The 25,000-nt window shown below is 45.9% G+C and overlaps 1 protein-coding gene across 1 annotated transcript in view; it reads left to right on the top strand.

Moving 5' to 3' along the window:
• Positions 1-1,275: 1,275 nt before the first annotated feature.
• The window catches only part of LOC311244086 (protein Wnt-2b-A-like), a gene marked incomplete at both ends in the record, with an annotated part of 25,858 nt that continues 2,133 nt past the window's right edge, over positions 1,276-25,000 (top strand). The window contains 2 exons of the mRNA XM_084333497.1: positions 1,276-1,478; positions 22,358-22,578. Of these exons, the coding sequence (XP_084189623.1) occupies positions 1,276-1,478; positions 22,358-22,578 (424 nt within the window). The remainder of the gene's footprint in view (positions 1,479-22,357; positions 22,579-25,000) is intronic.

The raw sequence follows: 25,000 nt of genomic DNA, 5'->3' as shown, positions 1-25,000 counted from the left end.
ATGTTTGGTATAGCGCCCCTAGTGGCGAAGCATCCACGAGCCGCTACTGGTTAAAATGTACTAAAAGTATTATTATTGTTAATATTATCATCATCATCATCATTAGCAGGCTGCTTTTGTATATAAGAATTTGTTCTTAATTGCTTGCTTGGATAAATAAAGGTTAAATAAAATAAAACATTTAAAAAATGTATCATTATATCGAATTGCTTAGGCTAAACGACTTAATAACAAGAAGAAAAGGACATAATTACCTTGAAATTCATCAAATGTCCTTTTAATTTGTGGGGAAAAAAGCAGATATAGGATCATATAGCAATACTTATTTAAGCCTGTATTTGACAGGTGGATCCCTCCTGTCCAGACCTTCTCAGCACCACTACCACCACAAGGAGACATTGCTTTAAGCATCAGCTGAGCCGCTGCAGCCGCGCCCCGTCTCTCTCCTCTTCCATCCCTCCTTCCCACTCAAACCCTATAACCCCTATACATCTGCCCATTGGGCGCGAGGACCTGTCAGCAGCGCGCTCGAGCCCCCCCCCCCCCTCTCTCCCTCTCTCTCCTTCAACCACCCACTCGTCCACAGACTCACTACTAGACTCCCCCGGTTCAGCGCCTGTGACTTTATTTACCGCGCGCTGATAAAGGAGGGCCGCCACGAGCATCCGAGCCAACAGAGAGAGAGCCTGGGGAGGGGAGACCGCGCTGAGTCAAGCGCCGACTCTGGTTCCAAGTTTGATTTGGATATATATTTCAGCTGGACCGAGCAAAGACAACTCGGGTCACTTTATCAGAGGACCAAGGATAAATATCCTGGGATATGGTTCAACTCTCAGAGGTGAAATATCTTCCTGGCGGCACCAGAGTCCGGCCGGTGGAGGAGGAGAGCTCGCGGTGCACATGGCGCCTGACAGCCGTTAGACCGGCCGCGCAACGAGGATTCACTATAACGAGGCCTATGGCTGCCTAACTCACTTTTTTTTTTATTTTGTTTTATTTATCAAACCAAATCTGATCAAGTTGAGGATATTTTTCATCATTCATCTGAATCTATTCTGGAAACCAATTTATCGCTTAAAAAAATAAAACAAAAAAAAGAATAAGAAGAAGAAGAATAAGAAGAAGAAAAAGAAGAAGAAGAAGAAGAAGAAGAAGAAGAAGAAGAAGAAGAAGAAGAAGAAGAAGAAGAAGAAGAAGAAGAAGAAGAAGAAGAAGAAGAAGAAGAAGAAGAAGAAGAAGAAGAAGAAGAAGAAGAAGAAGAAGAAGTGCAGAGCCATGTTCGGCTTTAGTAAGGTTCAGAGCTCACGGGCAGTCCGTACGTGGAGCCCCGGTTCCCCCCCGGGAGTCAGACACCACATGTCCCGGAGCAGCAGGGCATCCTCCTCCTCCTGTGAGGGACCCGGCGCCAGCTCGCGGATATACTGCGCGTGCCTCCTGCTGCTGCTGGTGCTGACGCCGCGGGTGGACTCGTCGTGGTGGTGAGTAAAGCACCTATAGCACGTCACCTATCCTACCTGCCTACCTGCAAAGATACGCAAAAGTCATAATGTGGAGCAAGAGTGCATGGCAAATACATAGACTTGTGCAAGGTGTAAAGGGGAAAAGGATATTATGATTATTATTATCGTTGTATAATTAATTACACCATGTCATTATTAATTTGTAAGAAAAAAAAAAACCCAGTCAAAAGTTATGGTATTGTAGTGGCCTTTGATGTAATGACCATGTGTCACACGTTAGAACTGAGAGGAATCACTCAAGTGATGATGAATCTGTTAGGAAATAATTATCAAATGTTTTCCTCTACATTTTGCCGATTCAAACTCACTTTGAATGGTCTTTTTCTAGCAGAAAAGGTATTGGCCATTATGTTGTGCGCCTGGTTAAGGTGATTTCTCATTGGATAGAGTTGCCAAGTCCATCAGAGGGATTTGTCATTCTTTAAAAAAAAGAAACTGAAAATCAAACATAATTTAAAAACGATTATTTTGTAGTTCGTTTTTCCCCCCCCGTGTAATTGATTTGGCAAATCACACACGGGCCTATAGGATATACGTGAATGGCTGTACTATTGTAATGGGTTAAATTATTAAGAACAAAAACCTTAACTAGACCACATGCTTTTCTAATAAACTGAGAAAACCATTAAGACATTTTCTTTCGTGCAGATTTGGATCCTAATCAATTGTGATCATATAGTCATATGAATTCGCCGATGGGCTAAAAATAAATGAATAAATAAAAAACTATAGTACCTAACAACTTCGTGAACGAGAGTACATTTTCTAAAATACTTTCAAATGCGTTTTATTCGTGTCAAATGTTGGCGTGCCAGATTGAGCTATAATAATGCAGCGATAAATGTAATTTATGTCTGCCCTATTGGCTCTGCACATGTTCAACTCAGCTGGAGCTGCGTTCAGCAAGCCAGTCATTAATTCACCAGGTAGCACACACACACACACACACACACACACACACACACACACACACACACACACACACACACACACACACACACACACACACACACACACACACACACACAGACACACACACACACACACACACACACACACACCAAAATACCCCAAAACCAGCCATCTAGAGCATAGGTGAGGGGGTGAAAATATGTGAATATATCTTGTTGCCTGCCCAATAACATGCATGAAAATGTCCATGCCTGTGACTGTGTTTATGAGAGAAGTGTGTGTCTGTGTGTGGTGGGTGTGGAGGTGAAGGAATGTCTAATAGTTTGTGTATAGATTAAAAGAAGTTATGTGGGAGGACTGAGTGAGTGCTTTGGGTGGACATTATTGGTTTTGATGGGTGCTCAGCGATGTGTCTCGTGATGAAGTGGCAGAAGGCAGGGGGGGATCACCCTGTGATGACACTGTGAACCTGTGTGTGAGCACGTTTCTCACAGTCAGAACCAAGCGTCGCTTAGAAAACATTCATGCTGCGTGTCCAGGGATCATATTCTTCATGTTTATCTGCGTATGAACTTTAGCTCTATGACACTGGACTCCCCCAGGGGGTCGCAATATGATTTTGACATGGAATGTAAAAATATATATATTTATTCCCATCATACAAATTAGGGATGTCCCGATCGCCTTTTTTTGCTCCCGATCCGATCCCGATCATGTGATTTTGAATATCTGTCGATACCGATCTTTCCCAATCTGATCTTTCACATTAGTAACCAATTTGACGCATTTTTGTCAGAAACTGGCGAAGCGAGACAAGCCCCTCTGTTCCCTTGAAATAGCCCCAGTCGAGCACGGTGGCTCGCATTACATTCACCATACGAGAAATATGCAAAGTTTCAATCTGTTGCAGTGTTAGCACTTGGTTGGCTAGCAGCTAGCAGTGTTAGCACTCGGATGGCTAGCAGAGCCACTTAGCCAGTTAGCTCCCACTAGCAATCCTAGCACTAGTAGAATACGGCGATTCCACTCAGATAAATCAATGGGGAGCGACGACGCCTCCCTCGCGGACAAGCTCAACATCTTCTACGCTCGGTGGCGCTGCCGGCTCTCCGGCTAGTGACGTCACTGGCGCGCCGGCTGTTGTGGAGGGGCAACCGCGGGGGGGCGGGGACGCTCTCTCGTTGTCGGAACACAGTGTGAGAAGAGCATTTATGCAGGTGAACACCAGGAAGGCTGCTGGCCCAGATGGCATAACAGGACGCATACTCAAGTCCTGCGCCAACCAGCTGGCCCCAGTGTTCACCGCCATATTTAATCAATCCCTGGCGGAGTCAGTGGTCCCTGCCTGCTTCAAGATGTCTACCATCATCCCTGTACCGAAGAAACCCTCCCCAACATGTCCAAATGACTACAGACCGGTGGCACTCACCTCTGTGGTCATGAAATGTTTCGAGAGGCTGGTCAAGGACCACATTTGTGCCTCCCTCCCCAGTGATATGGACCCTATGCAATTTGCATACAGGACAAACAGGTCCACCGACGACGCGGTCTCCCAGGTACTGCACAGCACCCTCTTGCACCTTGACCGTCAGAAAGGGGGCTATGTGAGACTGTTGTTCATTGACTACAGCTCAGCGTTCAACACCATAGTCCCCACCAGACTGGTGGACAAGCTGATCGAGCTAGGTCTGAGCTCCGCCCTGAGCGAAAGACCCCAGGCAGTCAGGGTGGGGGGTCAGACCTCCAACACCATCACCCTGAGCATCGGGTCCCCCCAGGGCTGTGTTCTGAGCCCCCTGCTGTACTCACTCTACACACACGACTGTGTGGCCAAGTTCAGCTCCAACTCCATAGTGAAGTTCGCAGACGACACAGTGGTGGTGGGGCTGATCTCGGACAACGACGAGAAGGCCTACCGGGAGGAGGTTGAGGTACTGGAACGCTGGTGCCAGGACAACAGCCTGCTCCTGAACATTGGTAAAACCAAGGAGCTGATCGTGGATTATAGGAGAGGACAGCAGGAGACGCACACACCACTGATGATTAACGGGGCTACCGTGGACAGGGTGAGCAGCAAGTACCTGGGGGTCCACATCTCAGAGGACCTGACATGGTCAACACACATAGACACAGTAGTAAAGAAGGCGAAACAGCGCCTCTACCACCTGAGACAGTTAAGGAAGTTCAGAGTATCGGGGAAGATACTCCAGTCCTTCTACTCAGGAGCTGTAGAGAGCATCCTGACCGGAAACATCACTGCCTGGTATGGAAACAGCACGGCACAGGACAAGAAGGCCCTACAGAGAGTGGTGCGCTCAGCCGAGCGTACCACGGGTATTGCACTACCCCCCCTGCAGGTTCTATACAACAAGAGGTGCAAATCCAGAGCCTGCAGGATAATGAAAGACCCTCACCACCCCAATAACAGCCTGTTTCAGCTGCTGAGGTCAGGCAGACGCCTGCGAACCCCAGCTACTAGGACAGAGCGGCTTAGGCTCAGCTTCTTCCCCCAGGCCATCAGAGCCATGAACAATGAACATTGAGTGCTCAGAACATTGAACTGTCCACACACAAGCACACATGAACACACACACGACACGCACACTGTGCACGCTCACACACGAGCAGCCACTTAACACTTTAACATGAGCGGGCACACACTCATGTCGCACACACGCACACTTGATAAACAAGGAGTGGTGCGATTTAGGCAACACAAAGGAAATGTCTAACCACTGCTCCCCAGACCTGGAGTTTATCACGATAAAATGTCGACCCTTCTTCCTCCCAAGAGAGTTAACGTCCATCATCCTCATCGGAGTGTACATTCCACCACACGCGAACACTGAGGTCGCACTTTCAAAACTTCACGACGAGGTAAACAAACTCCAGGCAGCTAACGTTGACGCGGCCATTTTGGTCTTGGGGGATTTCAACAGCGCGCGTCTTAAAAAGGTGCTGCCGAATTTCTATCAGCATGTGACCTGTCCCACCAGAGGCGAGAACATATTAGACCATGTATACTCGCAATTTAAGAATGGGTACAAGTCACAGGCTCTTAGTCCATTCGGTAAAAGCGATCACGCCGCAATTTTTCTTTTGCCTAAGTACAAACAGTGTCTCAAGCGAACGCCGGTGGTCTCGCGAGAGGTTAAGCGTTGGACCGTGACGTCAGTAGAGTCACTCCAAGCAGTGCTGGGAAGCACAGAATGGAGTGTACTCCGTGATAACACAGCCAATATTAACGAATACACCGAAACGGTGATTGACTATGTCTGTACTCAGGTAGAAGTAATAATCCCCACCACCAAAATTAATATCTACCCAAACCAAAAGCCCTGGGTAGACAAATCCGTCCGTGAGGCTCTGAAAGTGCGCACATCAGCATACAACACCGGGCTGGTGACAGGCAACATGGAAGAACACAAGATGGCAAGATACAACGTCAGGAGAGCAGTAATAGAGGCAAAACGGCGTTACAGGGATAAAGTTGAACTTCAGTTTGAACAGGCTGACTCTAGAGGCATGTGGCAGGGCCTCAGAACAATGACAGACTACAAAGGAACCCCCCTCAAACTGAACAGTGACATCTCCTTAGCAAATGATCTCAACTCCTTCTATGCGAGGTTTGAGGCTGTGAATAACAACACCAGCCTACAAACCACGGCAATGGGGGGGGGGGGGTCTGCTGATGGAGACTCAGTGTTCAGGGTAACAGAGCATGAGGTGAGACGGATCTTTAAAAAAGTGGATATCAGGAAGGCAGCAGGACCGGACGGCATCCCCGGCCGCGTCCTAAAAGTCTGTGCCGACCAACTGGCCCCGGTATTCACTGACATCTTCAACCTGTCCTTGGAACAGGCCGTCATCCCCACCTGTCTGAAGAAGTCCACCATCATCCCTGTACCCAAAAAATCTACGCCCGCTTGCCTCAACGACTACCGCCCTGTAGCCCTCACCTCCATAGCCATGAAGTGCTTTGAGAAGCTAGTGAAGGGCTACATCTGTTCCTCCCTCCCCATCAACCTGGACCCTCTGCAATTTGCATATCGCCCCAACAGGTCCACGGAGGACGCCATAGCCCATGTGCTGCACACAGCAGCATCACATCTGGACAAGAGGAAGGGGAACTATGTGAGAATGCTGTTCATCGACTACAGCTCAGCATTCAATACCATAGTCCCCTCCAAACTCATAGCCAAGCTCAGGGACCTGGGCTTGAACTATGACCTGTGCCAGTGGGTCCTGGACTTCCTGACGGGCAGACCCCAGGTGGTAAGAGCCGGCAACTGCACCTCCTCATCCATCACGCTCAACATAGGGGCCCCCCAGGGCTGTGTTCTGAGCCCCCTCCTCTACTCCCTGTACACACATGACTGCGTAGCACAGCGGAACAACAACACCATCATCAAATTTGCTGATGACACAGTAGTGGTGGGCCTGATCTCTGCCAACGACGAAAGGGCCTACCTGGAAGAGGTAGAGAACCTGTCACAGTGGTGTCAGGAGAACTGCCTCTCCCTGAACGTCAGCAAAACAAAAGAGATGATTGTGGACTTCAGGAGGTCGGGGGTCAAGGACTACAGCCCCCTCAGCATCGACGGGGCACCAGTTGAGAGAGTGAACAGTTTCAAGTACCTCGGAGCCCACATATCCGAGGACTTGACATGGACCACACACATTGACAGTGTTGTGAAGAAGGCACGACAACGCCTCTACTTCCTCAGGCGCCTAAGGAAGTCAGTCAGAAGATCCTTAGGAACTTCTACTCATGTACAATAGAGAGCATCCTGACCGGCAACATCACCTCCTGGTTTGGGAATAGCACTGCACAAGACCGTAGCAGACTACAAAGAGTGACACGTTCAGCCGAACGCACAATTAGAGGGGGGCTTCCCACCCTCCAGAACATTTACAACAAGCGGTGCAAGGGGAAGGCTAAGAGAATTATTAAGGACTCGAGCCACCCGAACAACTGCCTCTTTGAACTGCTGCCGTCAGGCAAGCGATACCGGAGTCTTATGGCGAGCACAGAAAGACTCAGAAGGAGCTTCTATCCCCAGGCCATCAGGCTGCTAAACGAACAATAATCGCTAAACGAACAATAATCACTATGCAACAACCATCAAATGCACACAGCACACACACCCACACGCACACACACACTCACTCAAACAAACAACACACTGCAGCACCCACTCTCCACACTTTAGATCACACAAACACACTTACACTTTATATTTATTGATAAAGGATTTGCACTACAACTCGTACACCTACTGTGAATTGTACCTAAACTGCACCTCGTCCATTTATGCCTTGCACTATATAGTATTGTATATTAGTACACTGCACAGTATTGTATATTGTATGGTAACTACGTCTACGAACATTGTACATATGTCTAAACTGAACACTGTGACCTCTTTTTTTTCTTCTAATTTTTACTATGTTTTTATTTCATACTTATCTTGTCATGCACAGTCTCTGGAGCGCAACAGTAAGAAGCATTTTGTACAAAAGTATTCTGTACTTCTGTATGACAACTATTAAAGAAACTTGAAACTTATGGCCAAAGGAAAGGACACTTTAAATTAGAATAACAGGAACAGTGTATTGTACTACCAAAGCTAACTAGCATGTCCCATATGCTCTGTAAATAACTATGTACAGATACCGAGATGTCACTCCATGTTACCTGTTACCTGTTTACTGCACAATGTTGTTTTCTTCTTTTGATTCTATTATATGTACCACTGTATTGCACATCGTTGCGGGCAAGACCACCCGCATTTCATTGTATACCTGTATGCCGTGACAATTAAAACTCTTGACTCTTGACTTGACTTGACTTGATAAACAGTCAACATTAGCGTTGACTGCGTCCTCCTCATGTACCACGTCGTGTGTATCCCTCCGTCTCGGTCCCACCTTGACGTTGAATCGATATCCCACGCGGTCACTTCTCTATGCGTTCCATCCGTCCGTCCTTTGGCGGCGCGCGTCCGGTATAACGTTGAACGCACACGGAACGTGTGCGTATTGGACTGGCTTCGGTTTCAATTTTAAAATGCTTCCAAACTTCTGACATTTTGTCTAGCTGCTCAGGTGTTACGAGTTACCAGGTGGACCTGCCGGTGTTTTGGGAGCGACGCCTTGTGAGGTCTCCTATTTTCGGCCCACGTCACTGTCGTGCGACGGTGTAAATCAAAGGAAATGCATTTGTTTTGGCAAATTCTTCTGCTCTGTGTACTGTGTGACAATAAATAAATGAATGATGATATGTCATTTAAAACCAAAACTAAGGCCTCAGTATGAGTTTAAGACGTGAACATGGTCATGTTTGTTGAATAAAATTAAACGTTTAATTTAAAATATTTACTGCCAATTTTTATTTGATTTTTCCCCCCGATCCCGATCCTCTGAAAATCACGTGATCGGCGCCGATCCCGATCACGTCATCAGATCGGGACATCCCTAATACAAATGTATTACTGTGCGGATAATCTTTGTCAGAAGTGATTGTTTCTCGTGAAATAACTGATCTCTGCAGCCTCTATAGGCCACCTCCAACAATGAATCAAGTCAAATTGCCTGTAAAGGGAATCACTGATGACGCCACCAGGAGAAAGGGGGAGGTATAGCTGGAATTATTTGTGTGCTAATTGTATGTTGAATAGGCTGCGTTGCCATACATTACTCTGCCCTGGTAAGATAAGTGTTGTCAGCCACAGCTCAGAGGAGATGAGTGTCGAATGTAGAGATGACAGCGCAGAAGCTCTGTCTCATGTAAAGAAAAGCTGTGTCCAATGCCCCACCTCTTCTGTCTGTCTGTCTGTCTGTCTGTCTGTCTGTCTGTCTGTCTGTCTGTCTGTCTGTCTGTCTGTCTGTCTGTCTGTCTGTCTGTCTGTCTGTCTGTCTGTCTGTCTGTCTGTCTGTCTGTCTGTCTGTCTGTCTGTCTGTCTGTCTGTCTGTCTGTCTGTCTGTCTGTCTGTCTGTGTCTGTCTGTGTCTGTGTCTGTCTGTCTGTCTGTCTGTCTGTCTGTCTGTCTGTCTGTCTGTCTGTCTGTCTGTCTGTCTGTCTGTCTGTCTGTCTGTCTGTCTGTCTGTCTGTCTGTCTGTCTGTCTGTCTGTCTGTCTGTCTGTCTGTCTGTCTGTCTGTCTCCACTCTCATCCACAGTGTTGTGGGGCTTTACAGCGTGTTGTGTTAAACCTGTGGATAATAATTTACTACCCTATAAAAAACATCAGTACTCCTGACTCTGAGTTTCAGAGAGAGAGAGGGAGAGAGTAGAGTGTGAATTGCTGGCCTGGTTCCTTTGATGAGCACTCAGTGTAATCCTGCTCTGGGGACCTGGGGAGGCTCGTCTCCTGTGGAGCTGTGATCCCAGGCAGCCCCACAACTCATAAAACACGACCACACAGCAACAAGATCCCTGACCTCCACAACCTGACCCACCGCGGCCCTGTAGCCTCGCAGTGGCATGGGGTCCCGCGCTCATGTGGTAGAGAGGCACGCGCGTACAACACATAGAGACAGAGACACACACACGCACGCACGCACGCACGCACGCACGCACGCACGCACGCACGCACGCACGCACGCACGCACACACACACACACACACACACACACACACACACACACACACACACACACACACACACACATAGAGACACACGCTGTGTATAGAGATATACATAGAGACACATGTACGCACAAACACCAGCATGCACGCACGCACGCACACACACACACACACACACACACACACACACACACACACACACACACACACACACACACACACACACACACACACACACACACACACAAACACACACACAAACACGCACACACACACACGTTATGTTCACATTCACCATGAGACAGATTTGATGTTGACCACCAAACACAACACAGCATTTGCCTTGACAGGATGTTGCAAAAGCCTCTTACATTAAGTCTGAGCTGAGTGGGAAAATGTATTGGGGGAAAGGGGATAGTGTAATGTAGAAAGTGAATGAGAGAGTGAGAGAGATAGGGAGGGAGGGGATAGACAGAGAGGGTAAGAGAGACAGAAAGAGAAATAGAGAGAGACAGAGAGAGAGAGAGAGAGAGAGAGAGAGAGAGAGAGAGAGAGAGAGAGAGAGAGAGAGAGAGAGAGAGAGAGAGAGAGAGAGGGAGGGGATAGACAGAGAGAGGGTAAGAGAGAGAGTGTGTGTAAGGGAGTAAATGGGGTCTTGGTCTGACAGGGTTATTGGAGACCCCTGCCGTCTTTCTCTGATTTGTGACGACATGATTCCTCCTTTAACACACCACATTGGGAGACGTTTACACGCGCACACACACACGCGCACACACACACACACACACACACACACACACACACACACACACACACACACACACACACACACACACACACACACACACACACACACACACACACACACACACACACACACACACACACACACACACACACACACACACAGGTCTCGGGGAGAGGTTAAGTGCTTATTTATTTGGAGAGCAGAGTAAATGGTTTTCACCTTCTCCTACTCTCAAACCTTTAACTGTTAAGTGTAGTGAACTCTGACTCAGAGAGGACTGTTACTACCGCTCTTCTTCACGCTACTCACCACCATGTGTGTGTGTGTGCGTGTGTGTGTGTGTTTGTGCACGCTTCCATAACCAAAGGCGATAGGTATCATACTGTATGAGTGGGTCAACTCATTGACAGTTAGCAAACAAAGAGGCAACGGTGACTAGACTCATATCAATAATATAACAGTGAACAGACCTGGGGGTCAATTTAGCAAATCAGTCTTTTGTTTTATTCTATTTGGTGTACGGGTTGGGTGGGGGTTTACCACATCAGGACAATTCAGAATCAGACAGCAGGGGGGGGGGGGGGGGGGGGGGGGGGGACTGTTGGAGGATACTGTGATTGCAGACGTTACTGTAGCCTGTAGCCTGTAGGCCTTGTGTATGTATGTATGTGACAAATAAACCTCTTGAATCCTGTCATATATTCAATCAGTTTCAGTAACTACAGAACACATAATACTAGACAACTCACTTGTTGAGGTCCGGCCGTCTGGACGGTCTGGGCTTCCACAGCACATTCCATGATAAAAAAAAAGTATCCATTTAGTTAGATAGATGATAGATCATCATCCAACACTGTCTACAGTATCCTATCCTGTGTTCTGATACGACCGCAGGCGCCGGCACGGTCACCGGGCGTTGTCAATAATAGTCCCCACCGGAGCAGCACCAGCAGCAGGTGTAATTGTAACGGCGTCGCCTGTAGATGATCCCGCCTCCTGCTGCTCTGTCAGCTTCACTGTCTTCGTGAAACCAAAATTGGTTAGGCTTACTTGTTTTCGTTTAGACATTATGCATTCCTGAGTGACCTTATTTACTGGCTGTCAAAACGATCACTGTGTCAACAAGTCACAGCCACAGGTTACAAAGTGGGTCAAGTTTGATTTGTGCCGTGCGTGCGTGCAGGCTGCAGCGCCGCCGCGCTCCGAATGGTAATTGCAAGAATAGCATGCATGTTGCCATATTACGTGTGAATTAGTGCGCAAATCATTAATCATACATCCAAAATAGCATACGTTTATTATTATACACGATGATGATACAGAAAATTACAGAAAAATGAGAAATGCATGGCAAAAGTAGCATTTATTTTCAGTAATTTAGAGACCCCCCAAAAAATCACAAATCATGTTTTCAGGGGAGCTGATGTCTGATCTAGGGGAGCTATAGCGGACCCAGCTCCCCCCGTGGATCGCACCCTGCGTACACCCAGTGGAACCATCAGATATGTCCGTCCTTCGGATGAGATGCTAAACGGAGGTCCTGACTGAATTCGTTATGTCGTTAAAGAACCCAGGACGCCTAATCGCCTATCGCAAAGAGTAGGGGGTTCCCCGACGTTCCTGGCTAAATTCCCAATCAGGTCTCTGACATCAAGGCCATCTAATCATCCTTCCCCCTTAATTGGTTGGTATCAATCCCTGTCTCCTGAGCTGTTCAGCCATTGTGTAGTGTGATGTGTGCCTGGTGCCAGTGTATGGCAGCCATTGAGCCTGCATAGCCCAAGGTTGGGTGCTACCAGTGGTGGTGAAAGAGGCAATTTCCACCCTACATTGTGGGGAGCGTTTTGAGTGTCTAGTAAAAAAACGCTATATAAATGTAATGATCATTTATTCATTCATTTGGAGATGTGGACCCAAGTGCTGACAGGAGACAGATGAGGAGTGAAAGCCAACACTGGGTATATTTAACAAGGACAGGCAGGATACAGGTCAACACTGGGTATATTTAACAAGGACAGACAGGATACAGGTCAACACTGGGTATATTTAACAAGGACAGGCAGGATACAGGTCAACACTGGGTATATTTAACAAGGACAGACAGGATACAGGTCAACACTGGGTATATTTTACAAGGACAGACAGGATACATGCCAACAGACAAGGAGCGATTACTGGCTACTAGAACTGAAGGCAGATATAACTACTAACTAGCAACTAGAGACAGAACAGACTACAGAACAGACTGACATGAGCACTGACTGACTGGGGGAATAAAACATAAATATACAGGTGGGTAATGACAATAGACAACAGTGGGGAGTGATCACAGATTAATGACAGCTGGTGATGCATTATGAAGGAGACACACGGAAACACAAGAGGAGAGACTAGAGGGAGCGGGATACAGGGTTAGTACTAGAGCTGGACGTCATGGCCATGACAGGACCCCCCCCCTCTAGGGATGGCTCCTGACATCCCACCAGGCCGACCAGGATGATGTTGGTGGAATGATCGGTGCTGGGTCCATGATGTCCCTGGCAGGAACCCAGCACAGCTTCTCCAGACCACAGCCCGCCCAGTCGTCCAGCTACTGGAGGTCCCTGCCATGGTGGCCCCATAACGGTGTACACATCAGATCCCTCGATGATGCAGGGAGGCAGTGGTGGTCAGGGAGCCGGAACCAGGGGGGGCTGGAGGAGACTGTCTTTACATGGGAGACATGGAAAGTGGGATGGACATGAAGAGAGTGGGGCAGCCGGACTACTGAGTGATGGGGAAGGGGTTGATGAACTTGGGAGCCAGTTTGCGTGACTCCACTCTGAACGGCAAGTAATGGGTGGAGAGTCAAACCCTCCGGGCCAGGGCGGTATCAAGGATCAGGAACATCGCCGGTACCTGGAAGCTGCACGAAGCAGTGTGGAGTGTGCCTTTCTCCAGGTCTGGAGACAGCGCTGAACGCACTCCTGAGCTGTACACTGACCTCCCTCTCCTGGTCCGGTAAAAGTGGGGGTGGACTGGAAAGGGGACATGCTGGTACCCATGAGGGGTGGACTGGAAAGGGGACAGGCCGGAGGCTGATAGTCAGTGGCCCCACTGGAGGACTTTGCAACGGATTTAGTCTGGAACAAACAGGTGACCAGCAGGTCCATTACTGCGGTCGGGGATGAGAAACCACTGAGCCTCTCTGACAACGTTACAGCTACAACATGGGAGGCGGGCAGCATGGCTTCTGGAATAATATGGTCCTCAGCTGCACAGACATGGAGAGAGGGTGCATCAGGCTTGGCACTCTTTTAACCAGGGCAGTATGACAACGTGGAATCAAAATGATTACAAAACAGAGCCCACCTGGCTCGACAAAGAGTTCAGCCGTTTTTGCCATCTGGATGTGGGCCGTGGCAGGATGTAGGCCAGGTTCTTATGATCCGTCTAAACTCAGCCCCCCCCCCCAGTTTCTCCACTCCTCCAAGGCCAACTTGGTAGCCATTATCCTCCTGTTACCGAGGTCGTAGTTCTTCTCCGTTGGCGACAGTCGACGAGAGAAAAAGGCACATGGGGGTGGGTTTTCAGGGTCTGAGTGCTGAGACGGGAAGGTCCCCACCCCCATATCAGAAGTGACAAAACCTCCACAATGAATGGGAGAAACGGGTCAAGATGAACCAGGGAGCGGAGGTGAACCGACCTTTGAGCTCGAGCAAAGCCTTCGAATCCCAAGAGCCACTGTAGCTGTTTCAGAGACGAAGGGAGGGGCCACCGCTTTCACCTTGGAAACTACAAATCCCAGGAACACCGGGCAGCGAGGAGTTTCACTGGGATAACTACAAATCCCAGGAACACCTGACAGCGAGGAGTTTCACTGGGAGAACTACAAATCCCAGGAACACCTGACAGCGAGGAGTTTCACTGGGAGAAAAATAGCCGACCCGGACCCATATAATCGACGCACAGCCCAAGACACAAGGGTGCTCGTGTAACGGGGAAGCCCGTGGGTATGTCCACAGTCACGGAAACAGGTGTGTTGACGAGTGACTGTGGCAGTGCGGGCTGGTAAATGAAACTCACTTCCCCATAACAGGGTTAACAGACGCATAGGTACGGTAGTTAGGAGTGAATTCACTTCTTAGTGCAGCGGCCTGTGTCGTCGCCCGCGGACGCGGGAGCCCCCTGTTCGACTCCCCCTCGGGACATTAACATTTAACATCAAACACAACGCAGACCAGTATGATCCGCCACACTCGATACCGCCCCGCCTGGTAGGACGTGGCCGATATTGCACTTTTGCGATCTCAGACAATTCCCTATGATAACACCAGGCTCCCTGGATGGATAATGAATGGAAATATCGAATAAAAGAAATAATGATGAAAAACCAACTTTTCTCGGGTTTGGCGCACAAGCGTCGGCGAGTTAACCCGACTTTATTCGGGTATGGCGTCCATTGAGTTAAAGGTCTCATATTGTAGTCTTTTAATAAAAAAAATTTTAAAAAATTTATCCACTTTTTCTCCTCTTTTTCAATTTTTCTCCCAACCCAATTTCACTGTGCCAATTCTCCCCTCCCCTGTTTTGAACGTTGCTCGCATATGCCCCCCACTGGCCGGTTGTAGGGAGGATAGAAGCCTTGCATCACGTGTCCCCTCCGATACACGAGGAGGCAGCAGTGGCGGCCGGTGGGTACTTCGCCACTAGGGGCGCTATACCAAACATTTTGCAAAATGCAAACATGTACAGTACAGTACCACGCAACACTCATGGCAAGACGTGAGCGATTCGACTCACGCTCACGGCAATGAATCGGCTCTTATGAACGAGTCGCTCAGCTGTTACTACAACAACACACAACCAGTCAAATAAAGTATAGTCTAGACTCTAATTCACAACTTGAAACACAATATATAAATAGAAAAGTTAGAAACAAAACTCGCCCGTCTACAAACACAGGCAGATCTCTCCCTCTCTCCTTCTCTCTCTCACACACAGCGCGACGTGGAATCGATTCGTTACACAATCAGACCTATTATATACCAAGAATAACTTCAGTATGAGTACAGGGCTGTACACATATTTTGCATATTGTTAAACGAGCCAAGGCTAGCTATTAAACTATCGATATGAATCGAAAATCTGGGACCCTGATGTAAACAAGACAAACGTCTTTCTCTGGTCTGCATCCCCTTAACAATTGTGTGTATTGAGCCGTACTGTATTGTACCCATTCTGCAATCTGTTAATAAAGTTCTCATTCATTCATTCATTCATTCAAACATAGACGATATTTAACAAGCCATAATCCACGTATTTTCAATCCGAGAGAGCTGCAGTAGTTAAATCAATGAGCCATCGACATAGTCAGTGTGGTAAGTAACGTTATTATTGCATCCAAGATTGATACACGGCTGGCTAGGCAGTTGGTAGTCATAGTCTTGTGTTATAAAATAAATAAACAATCAGCAATGTCTCGCTTCATGAATGGCCAGCAGTAGTACTGCTCCTAAAAAAACTATTTACAAACGTTAACGTTAAGCACAGAGAGAGAGAGAGAGAGAGAGAGAGAGAGAGAGAGAGAGAGAGAGAGAGAGAGAGAGAGAGAGAGAGAGAGAGAGAGAGAGAGAGAGACTCACTGTTTAGTTGAAACGTCCAGGGCAGGAGAGCTTGATAAACATGTATAATCCGCCATATAGCTTGTTAGCCAAGTGTTAGCTGAGCTCGTTAGCACAACACTCAACAAGTACATTCCTTTGTCCATTTCCGCTCGAACAGACTGCAAACTACCTGGCGTTCTATCGCCATGCTCTAAGACAAACTCTAACCTTAACCAACTTTGAAAGAGTGCCTAAACTTAACAGTCTAAAGAACTTGCAGTCACGGCACGCTCGTCTAAGACAAACAGCTGCATGCATCTCACAACAACACAACTATCTCCACCGACCAACCTAGGACCAACCTAGGAACCAAGCTAGAAGCTAGAATTGGAACATTAGAAATTGGATTCGGCCAATCAGAGATCGTCTCTGTGAAATTCTGCCATGGAAAAAAATACTGGCGTCGGCCAATCAGAGAGCGTCTCCGCGAAATGCGGCTATGGAAATTCTTCACGGAAGTTCACGCTGCTGCCTAGACCGCTTCAAATCGCGCTCGGATTCCAACATAATAGTCATATTTCAACGCACAACGCCGTATGCACTGATTGGCTGTGACGGAGACAGCGATCAAACTGTGACGCGCACTCAGAGCGCTATCGCTTCTAGCCCGGGCGAGAAATACGAAAAAATAAAAAAAAACGTCACTTCCTGCTCATGAAAACTATGTTTTTTTAATTTAGATAATAACGTTATATTGTGCATTGGAAATACAAACATACTTAAAATGAGTAAATATTATTCATTTTAAACATGTTTATATTATTTATAGGGCTATAAAACACAAAAACGAAAAAGTTTTATTGTCTTCTTCTGTGATTTAACAGCAGCTGGCCAGCAGGTGGGTCGGCGCCCTTGCGCCCCTAGTGGCGAGCCGCCACTGGGAGGCAGCCTGTCACATCTTTTCACCTGCCAGCGCGGACTCTCATTGGCGAGGTGTAACGTGCGGGAGGCTCACACTACCCCACACCATTTCCTGTCTCTGCTGTGCAGGCGTCCCCCAACCGACCTGTAGGAGTCGCTGTCCACAACGTCCAGATTACCACCCATCGACTTCCACCCACTAACTCTGCTAATTGAGTTAGTATGACGGCCGGCCCAAGCCGGAGGCAACGCCGACAGCCGGATTCGAACCCGGTGTCTCTTGCATTGGTGATGAGCGCAATGTCCGCTGTGCCACCCAGCCGCCTTAAAAATATCTTTTTAGAAAATGCAATGCATTCTAGCAGCCTCTATATCCCTATGTTTCAGTCATGTTCTCAACAAGCTGTTTCTGTGTTTGTAATGAGCTTGCCGCCTTGATCTTACAAATACGACAATTATTGTACATCTAGCAATGGTGTATGAGCCTGTACTGTCAAAGGAAATTCAGATCAAACTGTCAAACTACAGTAGGCATTGCAGATCAAAGATGACTCAAGATCCAGCAATATCATATCAAACCTATTAATCGTTACAAGTCAGAAACACATTTTAGGTTCAACTAGGTAGAAAAGATTCTGCACGCATATTATTAACTACGTTGATTGTGGATGCAATTCTGACAGGCTTGTTTCAATAGGGAGGGTCACAGCTGAACTTCTGCACTATGTACATATTTCACTTATAACAACCCCTCATTGTGTAAAAACAATGCAAAACACAGGAAAAGGCCATTTTTACAATAGCTCTTTTAATTATTTTTTATTCTTTAATGAATTAGCTCTTTTAATTCGCAACAAAAGTGCATGTATCGCTTCATGAGATGTAGCTGAACAGAGCTCAGGCACGTCAAATCACAGATAGGAGCACCGCTTTGTTGGAAAACAAATCCGTTTGTTGAGATTCTCACATCTGGGGAATTCACATGGGTCAGCACAGCCGGTTAGTGCAGCCAGCAATGGCCTCACCCAATACGATCTCAACAACAGCCCAATTGTTTTACCTGGCAACAGCTTGGCTGGCAATGATTGTCATTTTGAAAATGACAGTATTTGGGAGTGGGGAGTTAATTTTGTGGTGTGAATAGCGCGTGATGATAGTTAATTACATGATATGTATGGAGCGACAGTGGCTCAGGAGGTAGAGTGGCCGTCTGGTAATCGGAAGGTCCCCAGTTAGATTCCCGCTCCTCCTGCGCAGCGTGTCGAAGTGTCCCTGAGCAAGACACTTAACCCCTAATTGCTCCCGATGAGCAGGTTGGCACCTTGCATGGTTGCCTCCGCCATCGGTGTGTGAATGTGTGAGTGAATGGGTAAAAATGTGAGGAACCAATTGTAAAGTGCTTTGGATAAAAGCGCTATATAAATGCACCATTTAGTTAGCCAAGATTCTTTGATAGTAAGGCGGAAAGCGTCGCCCTGACTTGATTGGTTAAGGATAAGTGATATGCAAACCGCAAGCAGCGGCCAAAGATTTTAACATATCGTAATGTATTTTGCTTAATGACTCACAAATCGTTGTTTTATGACAATTTATTGATCACTTCCTTTGAAACTGTAACGACCCACAGTATGGCAGACAAGAACCCAACAGCAACGACACGGTGACAGTTCAGGTGTCAAAGGCAGGCAGAAACAGTTTAATGAGTAATGCAGGGGTCAATACCAGTATATCAGTCCATGTAGCAAACAAATCCAGTTAGGGTGCAGGCAGGAACAGTGTAAAGAGTAAGCAGAGGTCAATACCAGAATATCAGTCTATGTGGCAAACAAATCCAGTTAGGGTGCATGCAGGAACAGTGTAAAGAGTAAGCAGAGGTCAATACCAGAATATCAGTCCATGTGGCAAACAAATCCAGTTAGGGGGTAGGCAGGAACAGTGTAAAGAGTAAGCAGGGGTCAATACCAGAATATCAGTCTATGTGGCATACTGAGGGGCAGGTGTGTGTGTGAGTGGAGCAGGCCAGGTGTATGTGATCAGCAGGTGATGCAGGAGAGAGTGTCCAGGTCTGAAATGACAGGAGAGTTAATATCAGCAAACCAAGAACATATTAAAAACTGACTGAAGTTGTGACAGAAACCATTACATGAGTGGTAGTGCCTGCGTATCGGTTCACTGAGTGTACGTGCGGCCAGCGAGGCTCGCAGAGGTTGATTGAGGCTTTCAAGCTGTCAATTCACAACGCTGTATTATCTCAGCATCGCAGGTGACAACCATGCCTGCCGCAATGCATTGCCAGTGGTAATGATTAGCGCTAACCTTTAACGATCTGATCATTGGATCAAATGGATGAATTCATATTTCATACCAATACAAATATTATTACTAATATTGATAATATAGGCCTGTTCCTGGTAATATTTCAACATTGTTAGAATGTCCAGAATAATTACATATTTCAACGTCCCAGAACATCTGCACAACTTCTATTTTTATGCTACTGTGCTAGTATACACAGTATAGCTAAATACATTGTAAATGTGTGAATGAGTAACTCCCTTTTGGGAGTGCGCAGATTTACTGGACAGACTGCAGAATAGAATCTTGGAGCTACACGGCTAAAGAGAGAGACAGGCAGAAGGGAAGGGAGAGGGAGAGTATGTCATAGAGAGATTGATAGATAGAGAAAGAGAGAACATTTACATTTAGTGATTTAGCTTACACTTACAACTTACAAATTGTGAACAGCAAGTGTACATCTCTGGCAGCTAAGGGTAAGTGACATTATTTGTCAAAACAGAACAGAACATATTGTCTTTGGTAGTTTGCTAGTATACACATAGTAAAACATATTTCAAAACCAACGTGCAAATTCTGAGTAATTCTCTTTGAGGAGAATACAGATTAATCATAGTCAGACAGTGGGTGTAACAGCGATGGGATGGGAGGAAAGAGAGAGAGAAATAATGAGAGAGAGCAATAGATAGATGAATAGATACAGAGAGAACATGTTAATTGGGTACAAACTAGTATTTCAAAACTAACTTTTCAAAATCAACGTCTGAATGAGAATGCAGGTTTATTTTGTCCGGACAGGCTGTAGAATTGTACAATCTCAGAACTATTGTGGCTAGAGAGAGAGAGACAGACCGACGGACAGGAGGGAGGGAGGGATGGAGAGACAGACAGTGATTTTATGAATTAGGATATAAACCACCAAGTAGAAAGCTGCATTCCCGTGGAACTCCCTGTGGAAAACGGTTCATCCTGGTGAGTGGCAGCGATCCAAACATTTAGGAGAATTTCTTTAAAATACCTCAAAGTTTGTCATGCAAGACAGAACCCGATATATAATAGAGCTTGCTAAGCCATCCTTGGTGAGTAATAGGCATAGTAGGCTACGCCCTGCTACATGCTACGGTACATGGATTGCAATACGATCCACCTGACAATATCAAGCAGAAATCAGAACTTCACCTTTAGTCCAGTCAACACAACATAATTAGTGTAATCAACATGACCATTTCCTTACAGTACATCTATTATATAGATAATAATGCTGACCAGTTCATTATACATTTCTAGGGTAAATGACGACTACTTTACCGTAATAGCTATTGTCTAGGTTCTAGAGCTATGTGTGGATAAAGGATAAGGCTGGTGTCATTTCCTTCTTATTGTCAACATGAAAAGACCAAAACCTACAATGCATTTCTTCTACTTACTGTACAAGCAGGGTCCATGCAGCCAACACCAGATTATAGCTCATATCCAGAAGTCACACAACTTAATTGTTGTCCAAATACTGTAAAAACAACTCAGAGCCGTACGGTTTACTTGGGTCAGTAATCCATCATGTCGGCTTTTAGTCTACTTGAACCAGAACTACTTCCAAACCAATTGCTCTCACTTAAAAAAGTAGTTCCATGCCAGTGTTCATTGCAATGATGAATTATACTGATCGTAGCAAACAGTACGGCTCTGTGACTTGTTTTAAAAAGCTTTTGGACAATAGTGTCCTATAACTATTCTGGATACAAGCTATAATCTGGCTTTGGCCGGACCGTACTGTACTTCAGTAGACAAATTGCATTGTAGATGTTGGTCCTCTTGTAGCAACAGTATGTAAGGCTGAGACCACTTATCGATAACTGCGATAATAATAATATTAATAACAAAAAATATTATTTAACATTAGTTCGTGTGTGTGTGTCGTGGGCCAACTACAGCATCGCAAAAACTACAGTGAGTGCACGTGACACACACACACGCACGCACGCACGCACGCACGCACGCACAAACTCATGTTATATAATCGTTTTTTGTCCTTTTTAAGAAAAAGTTTAAAACACTTTTTTATAGTTTTTTCTTTTTTCACATGCAAAATAATAATACATTTTGTCCCGAATTATCGATTCTTCCAAATGGCATATCATCTCAGCCTTAACAGTATGTTGACAGTGATCTCAACTCTGAATCAGAGCCTCTAAAGAAACTCTCCCCCCGAGTCAGACAAGAAGATTAATATCAATTTCATGTCTGTGCGTCAGTTTTGGAGTTGTTAGAAGTTGGATTTCTTCACTTTTGACGGAGCTAGGCTTGCCGCTCCCTACTGCTTCTGGTCCTTGTGCTAAGCTAGGCTAGTCATTGCATTTCAATATGTGGAGTGAAACTGTGGAACAGTCTGAATGTTGTGCTTAAGCAATGTCCAAATATAATACAATTCAAACAGAGTTATAAAGAAATTATTTTCAGGAGGTACAGGGATGAGGAAGGGATTTGACATTCACAGGTGTTTACATTTTTATAAAATCTTCTTCATGTTTTACATATATTTTTTTATGTTTTACATATATTTGTATATATATTTATATATATTTGTTTTGTAAGGATCAGTAAGGAATTACATTAATTTTGAGTAGTGGAAAAGGGGTAGGATTAAATAAGTGTATACCTCTTCCTACTCCTTTTCGAACATGTAAATTGAGTTACAGTATGTTCTTTATTTTTATAATTTTTTTAAATTAATTTCATTGCTAGATTAATGCAAGACACACCTAGCATCTCTTCTTGCTGCATCACACAGGTACATCGGTGCGCTGGGCGCTCGCGTGATCTGCGACAACATCCCCGGGCTGGTGAACAAGCAGCGGCAGCTGTGCCAGCGACACCCGGACATCATGCAGTCCATCGGCGAGGGCGCCAAGGAGTGGATCAGAGAGTGTCAGCACCAGTTCAGACACCACCGCTGGAACTGCAGCACGCTGGACCGAGACCACACCGTGTTCGGACGGGTGATGCTTCGCAGTAAGTGTATGTGTGTGTGTCTGTGAGAGAGAGAGAGAGAGAGAGAGAGAGAGAGAGAGAGAGAGAGAGAGAGAGAGAGAGAGAGAGAGAGAGAGAGAGAGAGAGAGCGAGAGAGAGAGAGAGCGAGAGAGAGAGAGAGAGAGAGAGAGAGAGAGAGAGAGAGAGAGAGATCTGAGTGGGTGTTGGACTCTATCTTATCTTAATTCATCCTCTCTTCATTTCTTCTACTGTAACTCTCATCTTAATGCTCTTATTCCTTTACTCTTTCATCATCGCCCCCTCTTTCTGTCTTGTTCACAGCTACAACGTATCCGCCATTCGTTGACCTTGTCATCATTTTGTCCTGAAAAAGGTTGTTTATAAACCTAACCCTTACTTTAACCCTACCCTTAACCTCTTTTAAGACACAATGCCTCACCCTAACCTGAAATAGAGATAAAAAAAATTAAGAATTTGCGTGATAACCGAGGGAACACATTATGGGAAATGCACGTCTTCTCCAGAGTCAGACAAGAAGATAAGCAATCAAACTTTTATTTAACCAGAAATAAAAACCCATTGAAACCAAGGTGATCTGGCCAAGAAGGCAAGCACGAATTATGACAATACATATACATAACAAAGCACAATACACATACATTAGACTACCAAAAACAAAATTTTTAAATGAATCTTTTTTATTCAGCTTAATAAAATACAAGCACAATAAAACAGTAAAAATCAACCTGTAGAAAAGTGCTACACAGGAGCAGCAGGTGGCAAGGATTTCAGATATTTTTAGTTTGAAGCAATACAAAGAGATCGGAGAGGCCAAAAGTTAGATACTAGGGGTGTAAAGGTACACGTATCCGTACCGAACCGTTTCAGTGTGTACCGTACCGTACCGAATGGCTGTGTACAGAACGAATACAACGTTATGTTAACCACTAAAGACCGCCCACCGGGGGCTGTTTTTTTCACAATCTAATATAATTATTATTATTATTATTTTCTTTCTAATTTCAATATAGAATATTCGTTAACAGCCCTACAAGTACAATTAGTTACTGCACACTACATCACCCCTGAGTGGAACATGGAAAGCCAAACTTTCCCCCACTGTACCGAAAACCCGTACCGAACCTTGACTTCAAAACCGAGGTACGTACTGTACCGTGGTTTTTGTGTACCGTTACACCCCTAATAGATACCGATTTCCTCTCCGTGCGTTCACAAATGAATGGAAGTGGATACGGACCACTAGCCTAGCTCAAAACTCTGGAAGAGGTGTTTTTGGCCAACAGCTAGGCTAGCTGGTCCTTATCTACTTCCATGAATTTGTGCTAAGCTAGGCTAGCTTGCAGCCGGATAGCTTTCCACTGAACGCACAGAGAGGCTGTTGGTATCTATCTTCAAGTCTGATTTCCCATAATGTTGGCATGTTCCTTTAAGTTCAACGGAATGTCTTCTAACACTCTTCTCACTTTTTCACCTTATTCTATTTCACTTCTTTGTCTCCCTCTTTCTCCTCATACCTCCTCTCCTCTCCTCTTCCCTCTCGCTCTCTCTCCCTCTGTCCCATCTCTCCCTCTCAGACACACGTATGTTGGTGTTCTATGTTTATAGTCACTAATGGACTGTTGTAAAGCCTTGTACCTCGTCAATAAACACACAGGCTCGGAGACACGGATTCTGTCGTCATCTTCATTTTCCACTCCTGCCACTCTGCCAGACACCCCAACACTACATAGTACATAACCACACACACACACACACACACACACACACACACACACACACACACACACACACACACACACACACACACACCTTATCTCCACTCACAGTCAATGTGTACACATTTCGTCCTGATGAGGGGTTTGATGACTGTGTCAGTCTGAATGGTGAATATTTAGTAAATAACAGAGAGGGTTGATGCTCTTCAATAGCAGAATAGTGAACCATCTCAATTAAGAACTGGGCATCTCGTCCTGTTAGTGCTGTAGTTCCATGGTCACCATGGCTACCGACTCTTGGCATATTTTTACACTTGTGTCTCATAATAAATTCGTCATCAGATCATAGTCGACCTGAAAAGAGCATGACATTTTAATGTTCCAAACCATTCCTCTCTGGGGCATCTGCGCAGGGGACTCATAGATTGCCCTTGAGCAAGGCATGTGACCTAGATACCTTAATAGGCAACACAGACGTAAGAGACACCAAGGCTGTCTATGGGAGACTGTGTAATCTAAACTAATTAATTCATTATTAATTATTTCACAGGGGGGGGAAACATGCTCTCAGCAGGGAACAAACCCGTACAAAGACGCCGGGATGTGTTTGTTTCATTTCCTATGCTTTGATTTGATTTGATGTTCCTTTTTTTGTATCCACTTTTTCTCCTATTTTTCTATTTTCTCCCATCCCAATTCCACTGTGC

This window comes from Notolepis coatsorum (genome assembly GCF_963971535.1).
Source record: "Notolepis coatsorum genome assembly, chromosome: 17".
In the NCBI taxonomy this organism is placed as follows: Eukaryota; Metazoa; Chordata; class Actinopteri; order Aulopiformes; family Paralepididae; genus Notolepis; species Notolepis coatsorum.
Note: the sequence above shows the minus strand (reverse complement) of the source record. Positions and strands in the feature narration are given on the sequence as shown.